The 23,712-nt window shown below is 37.7% G+C and overlaps 1 protein-coding gene across 7 annotated transcripts in view; it reads left to right on the forward strand.

Annotated features, from left to right (window-relative positions):
- Window positions 1-23,712, forward strand: part of stard13a (StAR related lipid transfer domain containing 13a) — a 229,806-nt gene that overhangs the window by 87,804 nt on the left and 118,290 nt on the right. For 5 of the 7 annotated variants that reach the window (XM_073915023.1, XM_073915024.1, XM_073915028.1 and 2 more), the window contains exon 2: window positions 17,202-17,243. Coding sequence is in view for 5 of the 7 variants with exons in the window: in XM_073915024.1 (XP_073771125.1) it covers window positions 17,202-17,243 (42 nt within the window). In the remaining 2 variants the exon portion in view is untranslated. Of the gene's footprint in view, window positions 1-132; window positions 558-17,201; window positions 17,244-23,712 lie in introns of those variants that run through there. The other 2 variants (XM_073915027.1, XM_073915026.1) reach the window with 2 other exon arrangements.

The following is a 23,712-nucleotide window of genomic DNA, read 5'->3' on the forward strand; positions in this document are numbered from 1 at the left end:
CTTTGGAGACAGACGACCATTGTGTGATGGGTGAGAGTTTATGAGTGGATGGACAAGAGGGACTCGAAGGCGGCTGAGAGGGACAAGCATGTTTTTAACACCCCAGTTCAACCCAACACACGCCCACCCACCAGAAATAGCAGTTTTATGTGCTTGGAAGGCCGTTTTGAAGACAAAAGTGGTATTCTTGAAGAGGATGTAATAATGACCATCGGTTTACAGCAACATGTTCCAAAAAGCTTTTGGACAACAGGCTATTTCTGTCTGATTTCTGCATGAAATTTTAATCTAAATGGAGAGGAATAGAGGTCATATGGCTGCCCGAATGGTTTCCACTATGCATGAGCACAGGGAGATCCTCAGTTTGTTGATGTGTGTGGTTGAGTCAGTCACTTTTGTTGGGGAGTTTTGGTCTTCTGCTGTAGTACTTTAATGGGCCAGCAGTGCAGAATTGTCTTATAGGTGCAAACTAAACAATGAACAAGGAGGAGCCTGCTGTTTTGTGTCTTATCGAGTAAAAGGAGTGGAGCTTATCAGACAAAGGTACAGTAAATAAGGTAGGCCAACTGCATAGTGGTTGTCTTTTGTACTTTAATTTCAAGGTCGCTGTGCTTTGTAAGGATTTATTACGGTGCTAAAACAGTGAAAAGGTGATTTCATTAAAAAGTGAAAAGGACCCTACTGAACTGCTGTCTGCCGTTCCAATTTGATTTTTTAAAGAAAATAAATAAATAAAGACACCAATAGTGATGGAAGGCGAAATATTGATGTAAATTCACTAAGTAGTCCACAGTTTTGTGAATGTGGGTCAAATGACAGATTTGAGATCATTTACAAGGGGCTAAATTGACTTTAGGAATATGGCAGCAGTGTTATGTTTTTTTTTTTATTTGTAGATGTATCAGTCAAATCTGTTGACTTTAGCAATCTTTGTTAAATTATTATGATGCGTTCTCACCAAAAGCAGAAGAAGCATCTAACATGAGTGATTTACATGTTAAGTAAATGCAAAGACGCGAATAGACATCTTGTGGGACGATATGCGCGAATGAGGCAGTACGAACAACGCGATTTCCACGAATGAAGCGTCAAGAGTTAAGCGTTTTGTGTGATTGATGCACGAAACGCTCAAGTTTGAAAATCTGAATTTCAGCGGACATTCACATGTTAAGCAATCAGGGGCTTGCTCTTGTAGAGGCATGATTATGACGTAGCTTTGATTATGACATAGTTTCTGGAGGAGTTTATGAACTCAGAACTGGGTGCACCACTGAATGGATTTAGTGGACTCAGCTCCAAACAAATGTACACTGTTTTTCAGTCTTCCTAAAAAACATAAAGCACAGCTATTCTTTCATTAAAATAAATGTCAGCCATTTAGCAACGAAGCTAGAGTCACTGGGCAGACAGAAGCCCCACCCATGACACGAATCCGCATCTGTTGTGAAATGAATTTGACGCGCGAATGGTAGCAGTGTTATGTTTTTTATAGACATTTGTAGTTGTATCAGTCAAATCTGTTGATCCTAGGCCATTTAGTGATTTATAGACAAGTTATGATACTTTATTTTATTTTTTTTTTATTTGCTTGTTTATTTTACAGGGACAATACACTTGACATTGTTATACAAAGATAACCGATGTTGTGTACATAGGGCATATAGCATAAAGCTAATTTGCAGCCCTCGTCTCTGGTTAGGCTTTACATTATAAAAAATAATAATAATAATAATAATAATAATAATAATTAAAATATGTTATGAATGTAACTGTTAGCCAGTGTAAAGACTTGCAGACAGGTGTGGTGTGTTCTGATTTTCTGGTTCTGACAGTAGCGTTCTGGATGAGCTGCAACTGTCTGTCTGTCTTTTTGGGAAGGCCAGTGTGGAGGCTGTTGAACAAGTGTTGAACTGCATGAACAAGTCTACACTAAAAACAAAGCATCTAATGCCTGCAATGTTTTTGAGATGATAGTATGCTGATTTAGTTACTGCTTTGACATGACAACTAAATCTCAGATCTGACAACAGAATAATACCAAGATTCTTGACCTTATTTTTTGTTGTTTGACCCCCAGAGCCAAGGTATGCATTCACCTGGAGAACCCAATCTCTGTTCCCAAATGCAATGACTTCAGATTTCTCTTTGTTTAACTGATGAAAGTTATGCCACATTCAACTGTTCATTTCATCAATGCATTGGCATAGGGTGTCAATTGGGCTGTATCATTAGGCAGTAAGGCTAGAAAAATCTTGTACGTTTATCTCTAATGTTTGTCTGCATCTACTCAAAGTCAGTAATTATTTAGCTTTTGGTTCTTAATTAAGACTTGATGGACCCGTATGGTTCATTTCCAGAGATATGGATTTTTAATGTGACCCTAATTGTAGCCATTTTCAATGATTAAAAAATCAAGTATGAGTCATTTTGCACACAGCTTTTTCTTGTAAAGAGAAATGTGTCTGACAAACAAAGTATTGAATCTAGAAATGTATCTTGTTTTCTTATGTCAAAGAAAGTACATATAATATTCAAATGGTACTCTTGGTAAATTACAGCCCATTGGGGGGTAGAGAGAGATTTCTTTATTCTTTTTCAAGGTTCTGATGTTTTTAGCTGCCTTGAAGCATCAAACATGACTTTTTAAGGATCTTGATGAATGAAATTAAGTGTTTACTGACTCTGATGGAATAAAATGTATTTACAGAGCAAGCAGACAGGTTATCAGTCCAGCAGAGAGAGCCCATGCGCACTCCCCTTTAGCTGTAAAATGACCATCAGACACTAACTCTGGCGTTTGTTCTAGCTTGATTTGTAATGCATGTAAATGCAACCTTGAGGCTGTGGACAAAAACAGCCCCTCCAATCACATTTGATCATGTTTACATGGTCTGTGGCCTTGAATGGCTCTTTCTCATGTTAGTCACTTTGTTTGACTTTCATTAGGCAGTGTTTGATAAGATTTGTGTGTGTGTGAAGGGCAAATGTACTGTACAGTGGAGTAAGTGTGCACATCCTCCATGTTTGCCTCCACATTAGATACAATGTAAGTTCCTTTGATTAATTAGTGCGTCCGTGATCTCTTTACCTACTTCCTCGTAAAAAAGATCAGTTTACTGTGTCACAGAGAGGACTTTTCTTGATCTAATTTGAGTGACACTTATTTATTTCCAGCATTCATTTACTTGAGCATTTAGTGGGTTATGCACACCATTGGAGATTCTGGAAAAACACAAATATATTTTCATTCATCCAATGGAATTTTTTTATAGACTATTTCCATGTTGTCATGTCATTGGCCCCAGAACATTTCCTGCTTGTTATCAAACTGTTTCATAACTGTACAAAGAGGCAGTTCAATCATAACTTCAAGCTATCGAAATTAAAAATGTAAAACAGAAAATACGTATAAACCATTGCTTTTGTTTACATGCCTCAAAATGGTCTACATTATTATTATTATGTATTTTCATTGAGGCTACTTGGTTTATATTTCAGTCATTCTTTTCCTCTTGCCAGAGATAGTGTGTGACTGGAAACCTGCTTTCATAAGTGATATTTACTGTTGTTCAGGTATAGTTTTGTTGTCATAACAACGTCCTAATGATTGTCTATCATATAGTTTTTATTTCTGTTAATGCCAGATTCGGGGTAGGGATGCTCATTTTAGGTTGATTTTGAAAACTGACAACCGCCGCTTGTTAATCGAATATTAACTGTTAAGTGGTCAGATAAAAGGACATTAAATTATATATATATATATATATATATATATATATATATATATATATATATTTTTTTTTTTTTTTTTTTTTTTTCTCTCTCTAATGTATGTAAAACACAGATTTATTTCAACATGCACCTGCAGTGTATCCAACGGCATAGAAAAATGAATAAATAAAAAGAATAAAATCAATAGGCCTGCTCTAGATTTTTTGACTTAAATGACAAATTTAAATCCCAAAATGAAAACATTGACTGAATCCTTTTTATGAACCGGCACAGGCTGTTTTTCTCCAATGATATGTTTTTGTCTTTCATCAAATAAAAATAGCAGGCTGCCTTAAATTGATCGCCCCATGGAAAATATGCATTTAATTAATGCTCCGCTGTTATTGTTTTATCATAAAACCTTTTTACATTTTTAACAAGTCTTTATTTTAAAGATTATGTTTTGAGTGTCTGGTTTTACCCTCTGAGCTTCTGTTCTTTTTTCCTCTCTCACTCGTGGTTTAAGTGTGCACGCTGCATGTGATGAACATGTTTTCTGTCCTTTTTGTGTTGAATTACTTAATTTTAAGTCTTGCTTTATAGTATTGTAATTTTAAAAATGTGATTTAAACAACAGGGCGAGGCAGTGGCGCAGTGGGTAGCACGTTCGTCTCACAGCAAGAAGGTTGCTGGTTCGAACCTCGGCGCAGTTGGTGTTTCTGTGTGGAGTTTGTATGTTCTCCATGCCTTCGCGTGGGTTTCCTCCGGGTGCTCTGGTTTCCCCCACAGTCCAAAGACATGCGGTACAGGTGAATTGGGTAAGCTAAATTGTCCGTAGTGTATGAGTGTGTGTGTAAATGTTTCCCAGATGGGTTGCGGTGAGAAGGGCATCCGCTGCGTAAAAAACCTGCTGGATAAGTTGGCGGTTCATTCCGAAAATGAATGAATGAATTTAAACAACAATATTGAACAAGAAATTTACTAGCTGATTTAACAAGACATAATTTTGTTAAAGTAAAGCTTTAGTGTTACATTGAGTAAATTAGAATCATTTTAATTAGAATAACACAATACAAACATTTTGAGTCAATTAGTTGCAAAGAAGTTAGACTGACATATTGAAACCATGTTTTATCTACAAATGTGCTTTGTGTTCATACAACATGTTCAAAGCAGTTCAGGTTTACTTGATTGGATTAGATGCATAAAGGGTGCCACGATTAAATCATGTACATTCAACAAATTTTTTTTTTGAGTGTATTTGTTGTGTTTATGATGCAGATCCAGGACAGAGGCAATCAGCATCAGCGTTGGGTTCGTATCAAACTGCAATATTCTTCTTCCATTTTGCTTCTTTGGCAAATATGTCTGTAGGCATGTGTGGTTGCACACATAACAGTACCGCAAGTTATCAAATATGTGTTGCAGGTGTACATTTAGGGTTCGATCATAGAGAACGCGCTTTTCCAAAAACGCGAGGCGCACATCACTGCCTTTTTTGCTGACAAGAAAAAAAGAAGCGCGGTGCTCTTTTTGTGTCACTATAGGAAACGACTGAATCAGCTGGGTATTGATTGTGCAAGAGAGCTGCTGTCCATGTTGTTATAATTGTAATATTTAATAATATTGTGAAATTTTAGATTTGTAAAGTCACACATCTCTGGATAACTTAAACGGCGAGCACTGGTCTCTCCTCCATCTTTAAAAGTTCTCTGGAGTCGTCTTGACAATCAAACACTGCTGCTCTGGGATGAGCAGCGCTCAAAACACTCGCAGCTGTTAGTAAACATTTAAAAAATGCCCCTCTCAATGCAAAAAAAGGGGTTAACTGTAATCGGCTTTTTATGCAGCCAGTCTTTATAAATATATAAAATGATATTTTTTATTGTTTAACTGAGACCATTGGTTAAAAACACACTTTTGGTTAAAGGTTTCTAGATTCTTTTGAGCATTCCTTAGTTCGGGCTACACAATAATTTTTGTCTCATGGGATTGGAATTTATTTGGTAAATGTGTTTCCATTGTAGCTTATAGAATTCTTATAGTATCCTTTTTAAGTAATGCACATTTTCAAAATGTATGCACATCTCAGGCCCCTGCAGTCTATTGAAAGCAGTGGTTCTTTTTTTCTTAAAGTGGTGTTTTTTGCAGTTATTCTCTTCAACTTCTATTAAATTATGAGGTTCAAATACTTCATTTTAATGACCTTTTAAGCACTAATCTTTGCTGCATTAGCTTGTTGGATGGTCATCATAACCACACTTTTAGATGCACAAAAATATTTCCTAAAATTTTGCCAAAGTGCTAACCATAGTATTTTTTCACATAGTGTTTGTTTTGTTTTTGTTTTAGTTATTACAGTTTTATAAATAATATTGTGAGATTAGAATTTTTAATTAAAAAAAATAATAAAGTATGAAAATATACTTATTTTTAAAATACAAATGAATTGTCATGCATCAAAACAAAAAGGAATCTGTTCAAGCTTATTAAAAGCAGACTAAAAACATATTAAAAACTGTAGCCTGTTGGTAAATAACAAACTTGCCAGCTCATTTCAGTCAGAATTAGTAAATTTGAATAATTAAACATTAATTCTATTGGTTATTTTCACAATATATGATGGCATACTGTCAATAATGAGAATAATGAGCTCACATAGGGGCCGAATTCTGGACTTTGTCAGTGAGGGGTGGATCTTTGGAACCACCCGAACCCTCCCACCTGGCTACGGTCCTGCATCTCGGCTTTTCCACTAAGCCTTTTTCATGCAAGATTGCAAAATAAAACTCTTGTGCATAAAAACTAGTGGATGGAAACCGCTATTGAGAAGGCGGAAATATCAACTTCCAATACTAGAGCATAAACAAATGTCAAGGAAGGATCATGGCAGGAGTATGGCATAATTCCACCTAAAAGCACCAATACCACAGTTTGTCTTTTCATTTATTCATTTTCCTTTAACTTAGTCCCTTTATTCATCAAGGGTTGCCACAGTGGAATGAACTGCCAACTTATCCAGCATATGTTTTACACTGCGGTTGCCCTTCCTGCTGCAACCCAGTACTGGGATATGCCCATACACTCTCACATTCAATTCACCTACTGTATAGCGCATGTCTTTGGACTGTAGGAGAAACCGGAGTACCCAGAGGAGACCCACGCGAACATGGTGAGACCATGCAAACTCCACACAGAAATGCCAACTGGCCCAGCCGGGACTCAAACCAGTGACCTTCTTGCTGTGAGGCGACCGTGCTAACCACCGAGCCACCGTGTGTTTGTTTTTTATTTGCTGTGTTTTAAAGCTTTGTACGGAAGAGCCTCTGTGCTCCTTTTTGAAACAACAGATCCCTTCATGGACGACTGAAAGAAATCAAACATGCTAGCATCTCTCAGCATTCCAGACATGGTTGACTGTTGTTGCCTACAGCAAAAGAGCAAAACAAAATTAAGTACAGGAACCCGGATACAGTGACAGAGCCTTTCCTTACATTAACTGATGCCTTGTTTAATTGAATTTAGTCTGAAGGGTTTCCTGACGTGGTGTTTCCTCTTTTAGCTCTCTGTCCACTAATTCACTCTAATAGACTGACCCATTTTTCGAAAAGAGCCTGAGATCACACAGACTGTCTGACTTCACCCCTTGTGATCCCGTGTGACATTTCTTAACCTTGTGACTCTTGTACCAGGCAGTGTCAGACTAGAGCTCTCCCTGAGGAAATAAAGAGACAGCGCGTACTCTAATGATGGCATTTACATCAAACGTGACTCATTTCATTTGTTTTCATGGCCGGAGTCAATCAGGTCTGTGATGAGGATTCAGATTTTGAGATTGTACGGTGTCGATGTTGTCAAACACTGCTGTGGATTAAGGGCGGATGAAGTACGTTTTCAGGAAACATGAGGACTTTGATTGTCCTCAGATTGCTACAGCCCTCGCGGTCGATTAAAACCCCCATCTGTTTAGCGCAGACCTGTTCTAGTTAATACTTTCTCTCTCTATTTTATTGATTCCTTTATCTTGTCAGACTGAGCATAGTCTGTAAGACAGTGTGATGATAGGGTTTATTATTTTAAATACCCCCCAAATGGACTCCGTACACAAAGGATTAGGGTTACAAATGGTGAAACGGAACCCGCGCATGCCTCATTTGCAGGCCCAGTTGAGTAATATGTGTTAATTCCAGGCTCTGTGAGGGGTTGTGTGTGAAATGTGGACTAGCGGTAAAGCTGCAGCAGGGGACATCATTGCCTGGAACTCAACGGATTTTAAGTCAGGCAGAGGTTGCAGAAATGACCCCCAATTTACCCTTAATCCAAGCTTACCGTCACTCTCCAAAAACAAGAGAAATCTCTTGAGGCAAAGGTCACAAAACAGTGACCCGCTATAAAAGCTGTGACAGTTTTTCCCAAAATATACTCTTGCATTTTTTTTATTATCCATCTTGTCACTTGAATTCCAATGTATTTGAGATCAAGCAAGAAAAACATTCACACAGTTGTATTGTTGTTCAATAAAAAGAGACAAATAAATATTTGTCTAGTACATTTCTCACATTTAGGTTTGGTGTTTATAGTAATTAACATTAGTCATGCAACAAAATTAAAATTCTGGATGCATTTGGCCGAAACTGAAAGTAAAATGCTTTGTAATAATGACTTTTATATATATTTTTAAATAATATAAAGTAGTTTTTAAATTTTAAGACTTTAGTTTATTTTCCTTTGGCTTAGTCTCTGATCTATCAGGGGTTGCCTCGGTGGAATGAACCGCCAACAATTCGAGCTTATGTTTCATGCAGCCGATGCCCTTCCATAACAAGCTGTCTGTATAAACACATAGATACAAAGCATCAAGCTGTTTCTCATTCACACCTACGCAAGCATAGATAGCACCAAACAAATAAACACACACAAACACACACGCACGTGCGCTTGCTTGCTCGGGGGCGATTTTGTGAAGTGCCCACTCCTGTTCAAATTACAACAGAGTTACCGACCGCTCCCGAGCTTTATTTGGAAATTTATTCCTGCATGGCATAAAATCTGGTCGGGTCCCGTGACAATGCACAGGTGCAGACGCTGGAATGCAGACCTATATCCAGACGTATCGCTGTAACAGCTGAGAGGAAAAGAGATGGGAGGAAAAGTCACGCAAGCAGATGAAATGGGCCACAGTGAGAGAGAGAGGGAGCTCATTCACGGGACTCCACACTTGTAAACATTCGGTCCATCGGGCTCGCACAACTCTCGGTCCCGCTCACACTCGTCACCGCTACCAAGCCAACCAATCACAGAGCTTGTGCTATGCGTCTTTGCGACGTGTAGTTACATTTTTTGAGAGGTGAGGGCTATGACATCCAGGCGTAGGCTGTGCCGTAGCATACACGTGCACTTGACGCAAAAGTATAAATCAGCCTTAAGAATAGTCCAATACTAGACTAGTCATCAAATAGACAAATTAGATAATACTCTTTATATGTGTAGTCATTCATTTATGCTTGTTTGATGACTAGTCTAGTTTTGGCCTATTTATTTTCATTAGATCCTTTTGGTCCTCAGTCTGGAAACCTGCACTTGCATTTGTTTTGGTGCAGGAAAGCAATACCTAGTTCAACCACTTGTAGTCAAACTTACATACTGCATACTACATACAGATTTTATAAGTAACAAAATGTCATGACTTAACACTTTGCCATTTTGCTAGTGGCAACAGTGCAACCTCTTGTAATAAATTGAGTCAAATTCAACCATTTACTTGCAGTCTGAAGCGCTGAAACATCAGCATGCGTTTCAGAGGTTTGTCAGTTTAAACTCTTCATATAGGGATTCTGAGCACACAAAAAGTACAAGAACAAACTCAGAACATCAATAGAAATGTCTGAAGGATATTTTAAATACAATCCTTGGGAGTGGACTTTGTGCTTTGTAACTTTTACATATCTTTTTTTCAGAAGTTTATTTAAACTTCATTAAAAACATAAGAGTTGTGAAAAACAGTTGAACAGCTTTAATACTCACATCAGCAGAATAATTGAACATAAAGAATTCAGTCCTCTAAAGCTATCATGAAAACAGAGTTAGAATTCTAACAAAAATTAGATTGTGTTGACTTCTGAATGAGTGAGTGTTAGTGTCGGAAAGCATGGTTTGCAGTGTTCGGTTGATGGCATGCTTGTTTGTCATGTGCATGTATATGTGTGCATCATTTTGTTTTGTTTAATGCATATGTTGGACTTTAGGGTCGTGGGATCATACCAGGCCTCTCGGACTGCGTTTATTTTTTTCTCGGCTACCGCTGATAAAACGCAGCTGTCCAAATGTGTCTCTGAGTGGTAAGTGAGCCACAGAGGACCGAACGCATCCAACCTCACACACCGTCCAGCCATCTGCTGGCAAAACAGATAACAGGTCTGTCCTCCCCCAACCCCGGGGTCGAGAAAACAGCCGTTGTGACCAGGTCATGGTGCACTTCTGGACCGGCGCAATTACATGCTACATATTTCCTCCTGGGTTACGTAAACATGAAGGAAATTTAATTCTCCATTATAATCTCTTTTCCTGAGATGAATTTTTTTTCTAAATCTAGCGAAATGCTAGAATGTTTGTCATTACTGTCATTCAAAAAAATGACATTCAAACTGCTTATTTAAAATGAGCTGAAACAACACAAGTCTTCAGTTTTTTGGGGGGGTGGACAGTTTATTTGTTTTATGTTCAATCCACTTAAATTTGTAAAAAAAAAAAAAAACCTAATACGTTAACTTAATTGCTTCATGTTGTCCCAACAACGGCTGCAAAATATTGGAAAAAATTTAACTGGCAATATTTTTTTTCTTTGTGATATATATTGCGATATTTAACATATAAAAATAAAATTTCACCAGATGACTTTAAAGGGAAGTGAAATCTGAATATACAGGGCTTAACAATAAGGACTGCCTGATGGCCCATGCCAGCGTGCGAGATGCTCGGGCCACGTACTTCCACGTTTACCAGAGTCATTTTATTTCTTTTTAAGTAAAGGATTTGTGTACTTTTGCCATCTCTGTATATATAATAAACAAAATACAGTCATAAATAAACACAATAGAGCAAATATTAAATTGAAATAAACAGTGTTTTTTTTTTTTTTTTTGAGGAGAGATAGAGGAGTCAGTTTTTGGTTTCAGAAATTAAATAATTAAATGTAAATTAAGAATGCATTGTCTTCATTATATAAATTGTTCAATAAAAAGAATCTTTATTAAACTTCTTTATCAGAAGTAAACTTTATAAACTTCAACTTTATTTATATCAGCACATGCAGATAATTAACTGTCACTCTATTATGCTTAAATTCTGCAGTGTCTCCACAAATCTCATGTGTTTTGACCTTTGGTTTCTTATCATTTATAATCCTAACCCAACATTGCAACTCTTGCGATGTCACTATTGCGTCACACTCATTGCCATATCGATGCTCAAATGATATATAGCAGCCCTAGCTCCAACACAAATATTTTGTGTGAAACCCAACATTCTTTACAGTGTGTATATATGGACATTCTTAATGCATGACCTTTCTAAAAATCAACCTAAATTTGTTTAATACACGAAAGAAGATACTTTAAAGAATGTTCACATGTTCTTGTACATGCAGCAAAATTCTGTGGATTCCACAATAACGTCCAATTCAATATCTAGTGTTTCTTGGACCCCACTCACGCTCATTTTATGGATTAAAGCATTCCTGGATATCACAGTTTGTGCTCTGCAGATTCATAATGATGGTATGGAGCTCACCATGATACTACCATGTTCCGCTTTTCTATATGTCTATTTTATTTGCCTTTTCTTTCTGCTATGGAGTTTATTTATTATTTACATTTTTTTTTGTCTCATGAAATGCTTCATTCTATATGTATACAGTATTACAATGCTTGGGCTGTTGGGGAAAATGTATAGAATTAAACAAATGAACTGACTGTAACAAATGCAACAAGCAGTCAAACTGAATAGTATCTGTATGCAGCCTTTTGATGCAAGCTGAGATTGAAATGCACTCAATGTAGCTAGTGGCGCCACTGTGAGGGGTAGGGTTAGGCTTTGGTGAGCCCATTGGAAAAGCATTGCATGCAGCTTAGATTGCATCTGCACTAAGTCAGACCTCTATCAACTGAATAGGCAACACCTTGCAAAACATTCTCCTCTCTATTGACCTTATTCTCCGCAGACGAGCGGGCGCTGCCATTTGAATCTTTTTGGCACGAGACTTCCGGTCTCATTCACTTCCATTCATTTTTAGACATTAAAAACTGCTCGTTTCACTGTTTGATGTTGCAAACTGATATTTCCTTGTTATATTATTCTACTTGGTCTGTATAGTCATGCAAACATTTGTTTGTAGAGCAAGTAGTTTGACCGTTTTTTGTCGTTTATTATTCCTAGTCATTTCTCCCATAGGCGACTGAAACGGAAGTTCTAAGACAATCGCAAAAACAGGCGCACTTCCGCATTTTAGAATAAGGTCAATAGTTTGAACTTAGTGTGGTTTATTTATAAAATAAATCCTAGAGGATCACATGCTTATGATTGAACACAGCTGGCACCACATCAAAACCCTATGTTGCACTAATCAGATGAATACTGACACACTATAAATAACCAGAGCTTTCCACTACAGTCATCTTCATCCTGAAGAATCCCCCTTTCACCCCTACTCCTCCCTTTCTCTGACGGCGGCCCAGTGGTTAGAACTGTTGCCTCACAGCAAGAACACAGCTGGTTTGGCCAATCTGCGTTTTTGTGTGGAGTTTGCACGTTCTCACATCTTATGCTGGATAAGTTGGAGGTTCATTCCGCCGTGGTGACCCCAGGTTAATAAAGTGACTAAGTCGAAAATAAATGAATGAATGAATTATTTAAGATACAGATCACGTTCTGCCTGTATTCGCGTAGGTTTCCTCTCTTCGTCCAAAAACATACGCCTTAAGTAAATTGATTACCCAAAATAACATCCTAAGATAACTCTTAGCCAGATATATCTGACCTACCTGAGCTCAAACTCCCCTCTCGCCCTTCAAATATTGGGCTTGAGGATATTCTGAGCTTAGGCTCTCTCCAATGACAGCATGCCGAATACACTTTATTATCAATCATCAGCTAAGTGTGAACTCTTGAAATATATAACTTGTATGGACATTGATTTGTTTTCACTAAATGTGTTAGGTGACCTTATTTGCAAGCTGTATTTCAATTCTTTTCATGGTTGAAACATTGACTGAGCAAATACATGAGACAGAGGAAATACCTTCTGATTTTGATTCTTGTTTTTTCACACTGTTACCAGTAGTAAAGTGTCTTTGCCTCTGGCTTGATCCCTTGTGCACTCACTATCTGAAACAAATCTCACGTTTACTAACTGCTGGTTAATCAGTATAGGGAACTGTTATTAGATGGACATTTTGCTCTTCAAAAAATACCTTAATTGGTATATTTTTACATGACAGAAGACTGTTATTTGCTTTTTCACTTAGCAATAAACATAAAAATGAAATATGGGGCAGAACATGAAGTTGCGACACTAAAATTATAGCTGAAATATGAGACTGTCAGACTGTCGTGGGAAAAATGGGATGTGTGGTCATCCGAAGTTCACTTCATTTTATTTAAAAAGCACAATGAAACAACAGTGGTTGACCACTGTGTTGAACAATATAAGAAATCAAAATACATAAATGCATAATCATAAAAAATATAAAATAAACATAAGCCCCTGTTGGCTTATATACTGTAAGCCTTCTTTAACAGATGGGCTTTAAGCCTTAAAGCGATTCTGTTACAGTTGTTCTAATAGAAATCGGATGTTGTTTCACAATTTAGAATCAGCTCTGGCAAAAGGTTCCAGTTTTTTTTAAATCTCAAAAAGCACATTTTTAAACTCCATTTTGAAGTAGCTTGGGAACCAGTGCAAAGAGAATAGGACAGAGGTAAAATATTTGTATTTTTGAATGGTGGTCAATTTAAGTATGATTTGTTAATTCCAAAATATGTACTAATATGAGTAGAATTGGGTTCAAATTAAAGAGTTAAGGGTCTGTTAATATAAACTTCCCTTGCCCACTTGACATTCATTATCATCATGGTGGCAGGGTAACCTCTGATTAGCTATTTCAAACTCTGCGATTAGTTTTACTTTACTTTTAAGCTATATGTAAATACAAACACCTATTTTGCAAGAAAAGCGTCCTTTACATTTTCTATCAGTGATTTACTCTCATAGACTGGCGATTATGCATTCACAATGATATGAACCATTACAGGGGTGGTCTATTTTAATTGTTAATGTTATTATTATTTAAAATGGGCAACGCAGAGCCACAGTGAGTAGCACGTTCTCCTCACAGCAAGAAGGTCGCTGGTTTGTTTCTCAGCTCGGTCACTTGGCATTTCTGTGTGTTTGCATGTTTTCCTCTTGTTTGTGTGGGTTTCCTCCGGGTGCTCGGGTTGCTCCCACAAGTCCAAAGACATGCGCTATAGGTGAGTTTGGTATGCTGAAATTGATTGTAATGTATAAGTGTGTGTAATTGTGTTTACATGCGTATGGCTGTTTCCCAGCGATGAGTTGTGGCTGGGAGGGCGTCCGCTGTGAAAAACATATGCTGGATAAGTTGGAGGTTCGTTCCGCTGTAGTGACCCAGTCGAAAAGAAAATAAATGAATTAATAAATTATTTAAGATACAGATACAGACCCCCCCCCCACCCCCCCCCCCATACATCTTGTTTTGATGTCCCTCAGGGGGATCAAACATTAATTGGGGGTGTCAATCCCCACTACACCCCTGTAATTCGCACCCTGCGTATGTCTAAAAATGAGGCACCCTAGTTGACCTGAAAGAGAAAACTGACCATAGTAAAAAAGTTTGTACTACAATATTTTCCTTTACAGCGCTTCTTGTGACTTTAGTGAGAATGCAAGGTGAACTTGTATTATGTATTGCATTCTAACCCATTTAAGTGCAACAGGGAAATAAACTGATCAAAAGGCTATCGAAAGTAACTTCTGCTTTGTCTGGATGGTGTCAGAGGAGTGTGAGCCTGTCTGATCTTGATGTAGAATTGCACACACATAGTTTGGTCTAGCTCAGATGAACTTGTGGTCTTAGTGGGAGTTGTTCTAGAAGAATGCGATCTTTCCCCTATTCTTCTCAAAAGAAACATTTGTTCAATCTGAACTGTACAGTCTCAACTAACACTTTCATGTATTGTTGAAGTTATTCTTGGTCAGACGTAGAGGGCCAGCATTTCCTCTGGGTCCTTTCTTTTTTTAGAAAATCACATGCAGGCTGGATATGTGGGTCGAAGAAACCTATTATTTCTTCAGCTAGTCGAGTGGCCTTCATTCTATCCCAAGTAGATCAGTTCATAGACACCCCTGAGACTAGCTAAGAATGAGGGTCAGAAAGAAATCCGAAAATAAACCTCAGCTTCCCTAAAAGTGTCAATATTTTTGGAGTAAGAGGTTAACCCCTTGATTAGAGAAAGTACTGGTGCTTATGAAATGTGATGGGATTTTTTTTTCATTAATGTTATACTGTGTAAACACAAACATATTGTGATACGCCGCTTGTGTGTGTATTTGCAACAATCTACTAACTTTAGCAATGGTCTGAGTATTTCAGAAACTGCTGATCTACGGGGACTAAGTCCAGAACACACTCATTTTCATGGCACACTTTGGTCCTCTTAATACCAAATGAATATTGTTTAAAAGCCATAGCTGAGTATTGTTGCTGACCATGTCCAGCCCTACCGTTGCTAAGTTTCCATTCACCTATTATTATGCACATTTTGGTTGTGCGCATAAAAAAATTGGTTGATGGAAACGCCATGATGTAAATAAACTTTGAAAATGCGCATAAAGTATCCACATGAACCAGTGAAAATAATTTGGGCTTTAAATAGTGGGGATTAAAAGGTATCAGAAAGAGGTCATATTTTAAGGAGATACACTGATGTCCTTTAAAGATCTTCAAGAGTTCACACTTAGCTGATGATTGATCATAAAGCTTGTTTGGCATGCTGTCCCGGGAGAGAGCCCTGAGCTCATAAGATCCTCGAGCCCAGGGCTCCCTCCCGTTTGAAGGCGAGAGTGGTGTTTGAGCTCAGGTAGATCTCGATAACTCCCCTGCTATAGTAGCTAATGAACAGATAGTGATTGCTCTTAAGAGATAACTACTTACTAGGAGCATGTCTATAGCGCTGATTTGGATTAGTCAATTAAGTTGCATGTTTTTGAATGGTGGGAGGAAACCAGGGAACCTGGGAGAAACCCAATTGAGCACGGGGAGAACGTGCAAACTCTAATCATTTACAATAATCACATCGCAGAATATGCAATGTTGTTTTTACATATTATTATTTAATCCTGTTCACTTGTCTGTTAATTAATTACTTCTCCTTTATAGCTCCCTCTTGTCTACTGTCCTGTGCCAGATCTGTTGTGTCTAGTCTTGTTTCATCTCTGATCCCTGCCAGCCTGCCAAGTTTATTTGTTTGTTTGTTTATTTGTTTAGTTAATGTTTTCCCGCTCTGGATTTATTTTTGTTTAATTTTTTAATTTATTTTATAATTAATAAACCCATCTAATTTGCTGCACTTAAGTCCTCGCTCCTTTCTCCACCCACTGGCCATGACAGCAAACATCATTTTTTGAGTGTACGCTGTAAAAAAAATGCTGGTTCCACATAATTCCTTCATGTTGTCCCAACAAGAATTGTTACAAGTTACTCAATCTTTTTTTTTTTACAAATTTAAGGTGACTAAACATAAAACAATTAAGTTGTCATTAAAAGGAACTGTTGAAAAATAAGCTGCTGTTAAAAAATAAGACATTTGAAAGCAAAAAGGCTACTGGTACTGGTAAAGTTGGTGTTGTGCAGTCATATTGTAGCTCTGAAATCAGAGACTAAAATAGAGTGTCCATTGATTGCTGAGTGAGATCTCTGTCTGCTGGCTCTCTAGTGTAATTGGAGCCTTCGATCAATAAGAAAGCATGAGCTCAGCACTTGCTGGACTTCCGAATTGAAACAACCTCATCAGCTCTCGGGACAAGCGTTCAAGCCCAAACCTCCCCAGAAATACGCACAACCAGTTTAATACTCCCTCTATACTTTTTTTTTGCGTCTGTATAAGATGCTCACTTTTTTAAGCTGTAGCTATCGGTGTTGGAATGTTGATGATGTTCATCGAGTCTTTAAAGGACAGTTTCTCACGCGCTAAAATGTACTTTATTGCGATCTGTCTGAAAATGGACACATTGCTGATGGCCTTTTGAACTTGGATGCTGCGTTTGTCATGTCTTCGCATATCGAAGCTGTTGTTGTAGCCCCATTTGTGTTTTCAGTTACCCTCCGCAAGTCAAAGGTCATAGGTGAAGTTTATCTGTGCTCACTTTCTGCATATTGTCACTGACTCATTTAGCATTTTGCTGTGTTTTCTCATAGAGGAGGGGATGATGATGATGATGATGAATTCAAAATCTGCAGGTAGGTGGACATTTATTCCCGTTCTACACTTCTCATTCCAGTTTTCATCACTCCCTCGGTTTTCATTTCTTTTCTTGCTGTTATTCTTATTTCTAGCTTATACTGTTAACGTTGTATTGTGACAATTACTGTATATTTTAAAGTAAACGTATACAATATTGTTCATATATGTATATGTGTGTGTGTGTGTGTGTGTGTATATACTGTACATATACAAGATAACTGGTGCTGTAAATGTAAACAGTACAGTAATTTTCACAGTGCAACTTTAAAATACAGTAGCATACTGCATAACCGTCCTTCTGTAATAACTAATGCCGAGTGTCACAGATGTTTTCACATAGCATGACTGTCAGAGTTAGCGTTTTGCCGCTGCTTTTTTTACACTGCAAGATGGATTGGCGACAGGGGCTTTCACATTGTATGACTTTACAAAAGGAAGAATCGCCGACAACTTCATCCAAACTACGTCTCACAGCTAAATACACGTAGTAAATCTTTTGTTATTTACTACATAACGAGAAAGAAGCCTTTAATGGTGTAGAAAATGTACATATTTGCTCACCTGAGTTTGAAGGGAATTAGCCATTTCTCCTTGACTTTCTTGTTTAACTTTCTGTATGAAGCGTCAAAGAGACACGGGTGCTCCTGTCAAACTTCCACTAGTTTTTCCTCCATTTCTTGGGTCCAAATGAACCGAAAATTAGCGCTTTTAACTTCTCCCTCAACCTACACACACACACACACACACACACACACACACACACAAACAAGTGAATGCTGCTCTCTCATGTTATTTTCAGTCAAAACTCATTTCACATGGCATGATTTGAATCGCAGACAGCTCCAAATTATGTAGCGCACCAATTATCTCACGGGCATCCACGACTCATTGGCGATTTTCTCAGATCCTGTCTTTGATGGTTTATACTGTGTGATTGTTACTCGCATGCAGGAGCACCGATTTGCCTGTGATTTCAGGCGTTTGTCAGCGATTTCTCAATACCTGTCGGCGAGTCAAAATCGGGGCTAAAATCGTGCAGTCTGAACTATTGTAAATCTATTACAGCAAAAATACTTTATTTACATTTACAGCAGCATTATCTTGCTGTATTTGTATTTACAGTATTGTACATCTTTACTGTAAAATATACAGTCATTTTCACAAAGCTTTATAAAACAGTAACATACTGCATATCCTACAGAAAAAAAACAGTTCATATTACAGTTAAATACGGTGTTATTAACAAAAATCATTAACACTGTAGGATTGGAGATGTAGAATAAGATCATGCAGAATAGGTACAAATGAATTATACGTACAAAAAAACATCCAATATCTAATAATAGGCCCCTAGTTAATAGTGAGAAATGCTAGATAAATAAATTGTTACCAAAAAAATTGTTGTTTTTTTTTTTTTCCTATTCCCATTCTCACATAAATAATTGCTTACTCACAGAATGTCGCTTTACAAGCATCTACTTCCATGCATGACAGTAAAATTGGATTTCTGGGAATGATCTCTCAAGTCTTTCCAGTATATCAAAGCTCAGCTTTCCAAAAATAATGACAGGCTGTTTTCACTTTATGCCACACACGCTGGTCAAAAAAACACACGTTCACAAAAGACTCAACCACAGCTTAGAAACCACACAGAGAGGCCTTGAATGAACAGATGATAATGAGGAGAAAGGAGAGAAAGGTCAACTTTTTAGATAGCTATTTCTCTTTGGCTGTCTCTCTCTCATTAAGGCTCATATCCATGATTTTGTGGTCACAGAAGGCTTTGCGATACCCTGCTTAGCGTTGTGCAATAGCTTTTACTTTTGTGGCCTTTGGAAACATGAGCTAAAAGTTTGGAGAAGGAAGGGATGTTAGTTTTTATATATATATATCTGTGTGCTTTTGTTTAAAATATTTGAGGTTTTGTTACCGATTATTTTTATAGGTTTTTAAAGGTGGTTTGATAACCGTGTAGAGGCATGCGAAACAATGATCAAAAATAGCATGCGGTTTCCATGTCAGCAAAATTATTGTAGAGGAATTGTGCCAATGTTTTGTTTAGAGCACAAAGAGATTCTTTTTGCAAGAGGGTTTGACACCGGTTTCATTTACATAGACTCTAATAATCTATTTATAGTCCAAATGAATGGAATGAATGAGAATGAATTGACCAGATTTGTCTTGATGAGGATGATGATAATGAAACATCCTTTTGCTGAATGTGATTTTGTTCTGGTATCTTGGCTTATTTAAAGGCTCGTTAACACCGAGCACAATAACTATAAAGTTCTAAATATCGTTCTGAAAGTAAAACTACAGCAGAATTCAGTCCACAACTGTGTGGTAAACTAAAAATAAACTATTACTTAATGTTTGTCAGTGTGGATTAGAGGTCTGCATTCCCACGGGAGCCGTGGGACCCAACCAGATTTCTACGGTGCGGGAATAAATTTCTGAGTAAAGCGCGGGAGCGGTCGGTAACTAGTTTAATTTTGGACGGGAGCGTGCCGTCTAGCAATATCGCTCTTGAGCGAGCCAGCACGCATATTTATGTGTGTGAATGAGTGTGATGGTGTGTTTAGCTTGTTTGTTGCTGTGTGTGTGTGTGTGCGCATCAGTGAGTGCGTGCGTGCGTGCGTGCGTCCGTGCGTGTGTTTATACAGCTTTCGGGACTCTGAATACTGTATAGCTGGGTTGTTTTCGGTTTTGTTTTGGTTGTATGATTAAAGTTTAAGAAATAATCACGGTTTCATGGTTATCTCGATTATTTGCATTATTTGATTTCAAAACCCCACTAGTTTAAAACTTGTTTAAAATTGGTTTAAATTTCGTTTTTTGTAGTTCGGGTCCAACTAAATATTTGTTGCTGTTCTAATCGTTTAAGTTCACTTCATTAAATAAAAAAAATCTATGGATATTATCGATGCATTTATTAGGTAAAATTGCTCATTCAACTTGTTTTCATCATTATCAATGCACCGGCAAAAATAGGCCCAGCGGCGAAACTATCGCGCCACTGCTGCTTCAACGACGCTTACGGCTCGTGCTGACGCACTGCTTCTGCATGAAAGCTGTATGAAAGCTCTGATCTGTGTAGGGTCCAGCCAGTTGGTCCAATGCCGGTGTCCACTGGTGGATGAAGGTTTAATGCCTGTTCGGTCTTTCCAGTGCACAATGTTGATTTATATTAACTTAGCTCATATCTGACTCCAATTTTAATATAAGGTGGTTTAGAATATTAATATATTTATCCTCGTTTTATCTGACTCCAATCATAAAACATTAAGAAGATTATATCAATATGTAATTTAGATAAATGTTTGACCCTTTTGTCTTCACTAGTAACCATTACACTCGTTCATTCGGGTGCTCATGTCGCTCAGAGAAATCGCCTCGGCCGAAGGCGTCCCTCACGGTCACACTCCGGTCAGTCTTGAATATTAAACAGAGGTAAATTGACTAATACTTTAGATGGCCGCTACCAGCGCGCTCGTTCTAAAATACTTTAGTTAGTCCCGCTTAGGTGTACACCTTTGAGTTAAGACAATCATCATTTCTAATTAGAGGTTAGGGCATTAATATAAATGTACCCGACTACTGGACTCTATAGTAACTTTGGTTTTCACCAAGCCCATGGTTTCCCATATGAACTTAATTTAGAATAATATTACCTTCAAACAAAGGTCGGGTACCCAATCTAGGTTAGTCGTGCAACACCTAGTTGACCTAGACGGAAGTTATCGCCCTTTCCACCTAAGTACACATGAATCAATATCAAGAGTCAGCCGGATCCCTAAAACACAATTAGTGTGCCCAATGCTCCATCTCAATTGGATTTTAGTCCGTCTACTGACCTGACGCAAGACGTGAGGAAACAAGGATACAGCGTAATCTACTTGAATTAATAATTACAGAGTGAGCAAAATATGGTCAAACATTACAATTTATTAGTCAGGTAAATGTATTATGCCAATTCAATCAGTCAATTCATAAATGATCAATACAAAACATCAAATTATCAAAGATAAATCCAAAATGAAAAGATGCATACCTGACCTTTTACATAACGTGTAAATTTTACATAACGTGAAGCCTAGGCTCCATGTTATGGGCTGATCTGGGTAGGCAGAATCGCGCTGGGCCTTTCTCAGACCTTACCTTAAATAATCCAAGAATTCCCTCAAGGAAGGGGGTGTGAATAACAAAAGGCATTCACACTTAGTGGAAAGTCACACCCTTCACAGTGGTTCAAAAGATGCCTGAAGTTATATATTTATTGTTTTGATTATGTCTGTTTCTGAGAGAATGAGACCATTGTACCAATCGCACTGAGACATTTCAAATGATATCAAACATGATAGTTAAAGTCAGTTTGGTTAATCTAGAACATTCAAACATTGAAATGACCATATGCGTGAGATGGGGGGATGAAGCCGAGTTCCAGCAGACTCAGATGCAAATGCAGCAGGAACTAGTTTTTCCCGCATTCCCCCCTGGTGGGTTGTGAAGTCACCAGTCTCTGTTTTCAGCTCATGTTTTGAATTGTCAAAGATATCAAAATATTTGCAATATTTCAACTCTTACATCTGTTAATCTTTCAGCACTCCGAAAACACTTGGTTAATCTCGGCTGGTATTCGTCACCTGATAGCTGTCATCAGTGTCAAAACCCACTAACTTTAAGTGGTTTTGCAAATCTGTGCACTTTATTGCTTCTTCCTTAAACTTTAGCCGTTTGCAATTCCCGTATTCACAAAAGCCCCGTCATCTCAACTAGGTGCGCCTGAAAATCGTGAGCATGTTGCGTCACATGCATGTCCCTCAATTGGAAATAATGAACCTGCACAAGCTTGCCTTAGTTAATAGCATCAGTCGTAGTTAGTCCAGTGTGCGTTGTTATTAGTCTTAGTGTACAAACTAGTGCACAGTTGGCATAACTTTTAGTTGCTGCAGCTTTGTTCCATGCAGAAACGTGGTGTTGAGAAGCCTTTACGATTAATTAACCTTGATGAATTAAATAGCTGTTAATAGTGAAACCGGTTAATCGTCGCATCCCTAGTCGTGACTTTAAAAGACTCTAAAAGTACCAGTAGATGGTGCAAAGTCCAAGCTCTTACCATTGTGAATACATAATCGTGAGGTAAAAACCGTCAGTTTAAAAATGGCAGATCCACAGCACCGATAGACACCGTTAGTGAACCGTTAAAAGACGTCACGTACAAAAGGTGTTTATTTTGACAAATTACAGCCTTAAAAGTAGTCAAATTAGATGTATAGTTTGTATAAATTGTCTTAAAGTAACGTCTGAAATAGCTAATCAGAGATTACTGTAGGTCAGAATACACTAAACATGTCTTAAACACTGAAAACTTAAATCTGTTTTATTAATAAATTAGATGTAATTTAAATAGATACATAAATAATACTCACTGAAGCATGTATTATGAATGCATTACACAACATTAACGAAAAAGTAGACCTCCCCCCCTATCGTCAATGTGTAATTCGCACCATGATTATGTCAATTATGATATCATTATAAATGACAAACTTATATGTAAAAGTACACTCATATTCATAAATGCAACCCAGGCTTCTGAAAATGTACTGCTATATACATTTCTGAAGAGCGAAATACGTCCCAGGAGCTATGCTTTTTTTCAGTTTTTGTTTTTGCGAATCCACAAGAGTGCGCTGTGTACACTTTTTCAGATCTCAAATTTCTCACGAGTGCCATTCGCGCCTGCTGTTCTCACATAAATCTACCAGAGGCAGCTGTCAAATGACTGTCGACTGACTTACTGACCGATCGACTGACCCACACTTTCCCCTCCCTAAACCCAACCAATAGTGTTTTCAAAAGCACAGATTGACCCGGCCACCACCTTTCCTAAATCAAAACGGACAGCTTTAAATAGGAATCCAGAAAAAGAAAAGCACTCGCCTGATTTTTACCACATTTTCAGATTTTACCACATTCTCACCCTGTTAATTACTTGTTTATTTCATTTTTTGGCTTCTGTTTTTGTCTTACCTACTCTCTGGAACAATTCTTCACCGGACTTAACCATACCTGTCAACCCTTCCATTTTTCTAGTTCTATCCTGCTATCATCCCGTAAAGGTAATTTCAGTCTTTCTCTTTTCCAACACAACTATTTTTGTCCTAAATGAGCATAAAAAGTTAGGAAAGTTTAATGTAATCAAACGGAAAATCCAGATAAATGAGATTCATTCGTTGCTCTATTCAGAATGTTATACAGTGAAGAAAAGGTAATACGATTTTATGGCTTGATTCTATTTCTTTATAATAGCAAATGTTACAGTTTTTTCCAATTGTTTACACACAATTACTTCTACTTCAGACACAATTTCTACAACATGTAACTGATGCACCACCCCCCTGAACCAGTTCTGCTAAACTACAAGCACAATTCCTGCTTTACACTCAAATTGCAGGTTTACAA

This window comes from Danio rerio, chromosome 10 (genome assembly GCF_049306965.1).
Source record: "Danio rerio strain Tuebingen ecotype United States chromosome 10, GRCz12tu, whole genome shotgun sequence".
Taxonomy (NCBI): domain Eukaryota; kingdom Metazoa; phylum Chordata; class Actinopteri; order Cypriniformes; family Danionidae; genus Danio; species Danio rerio.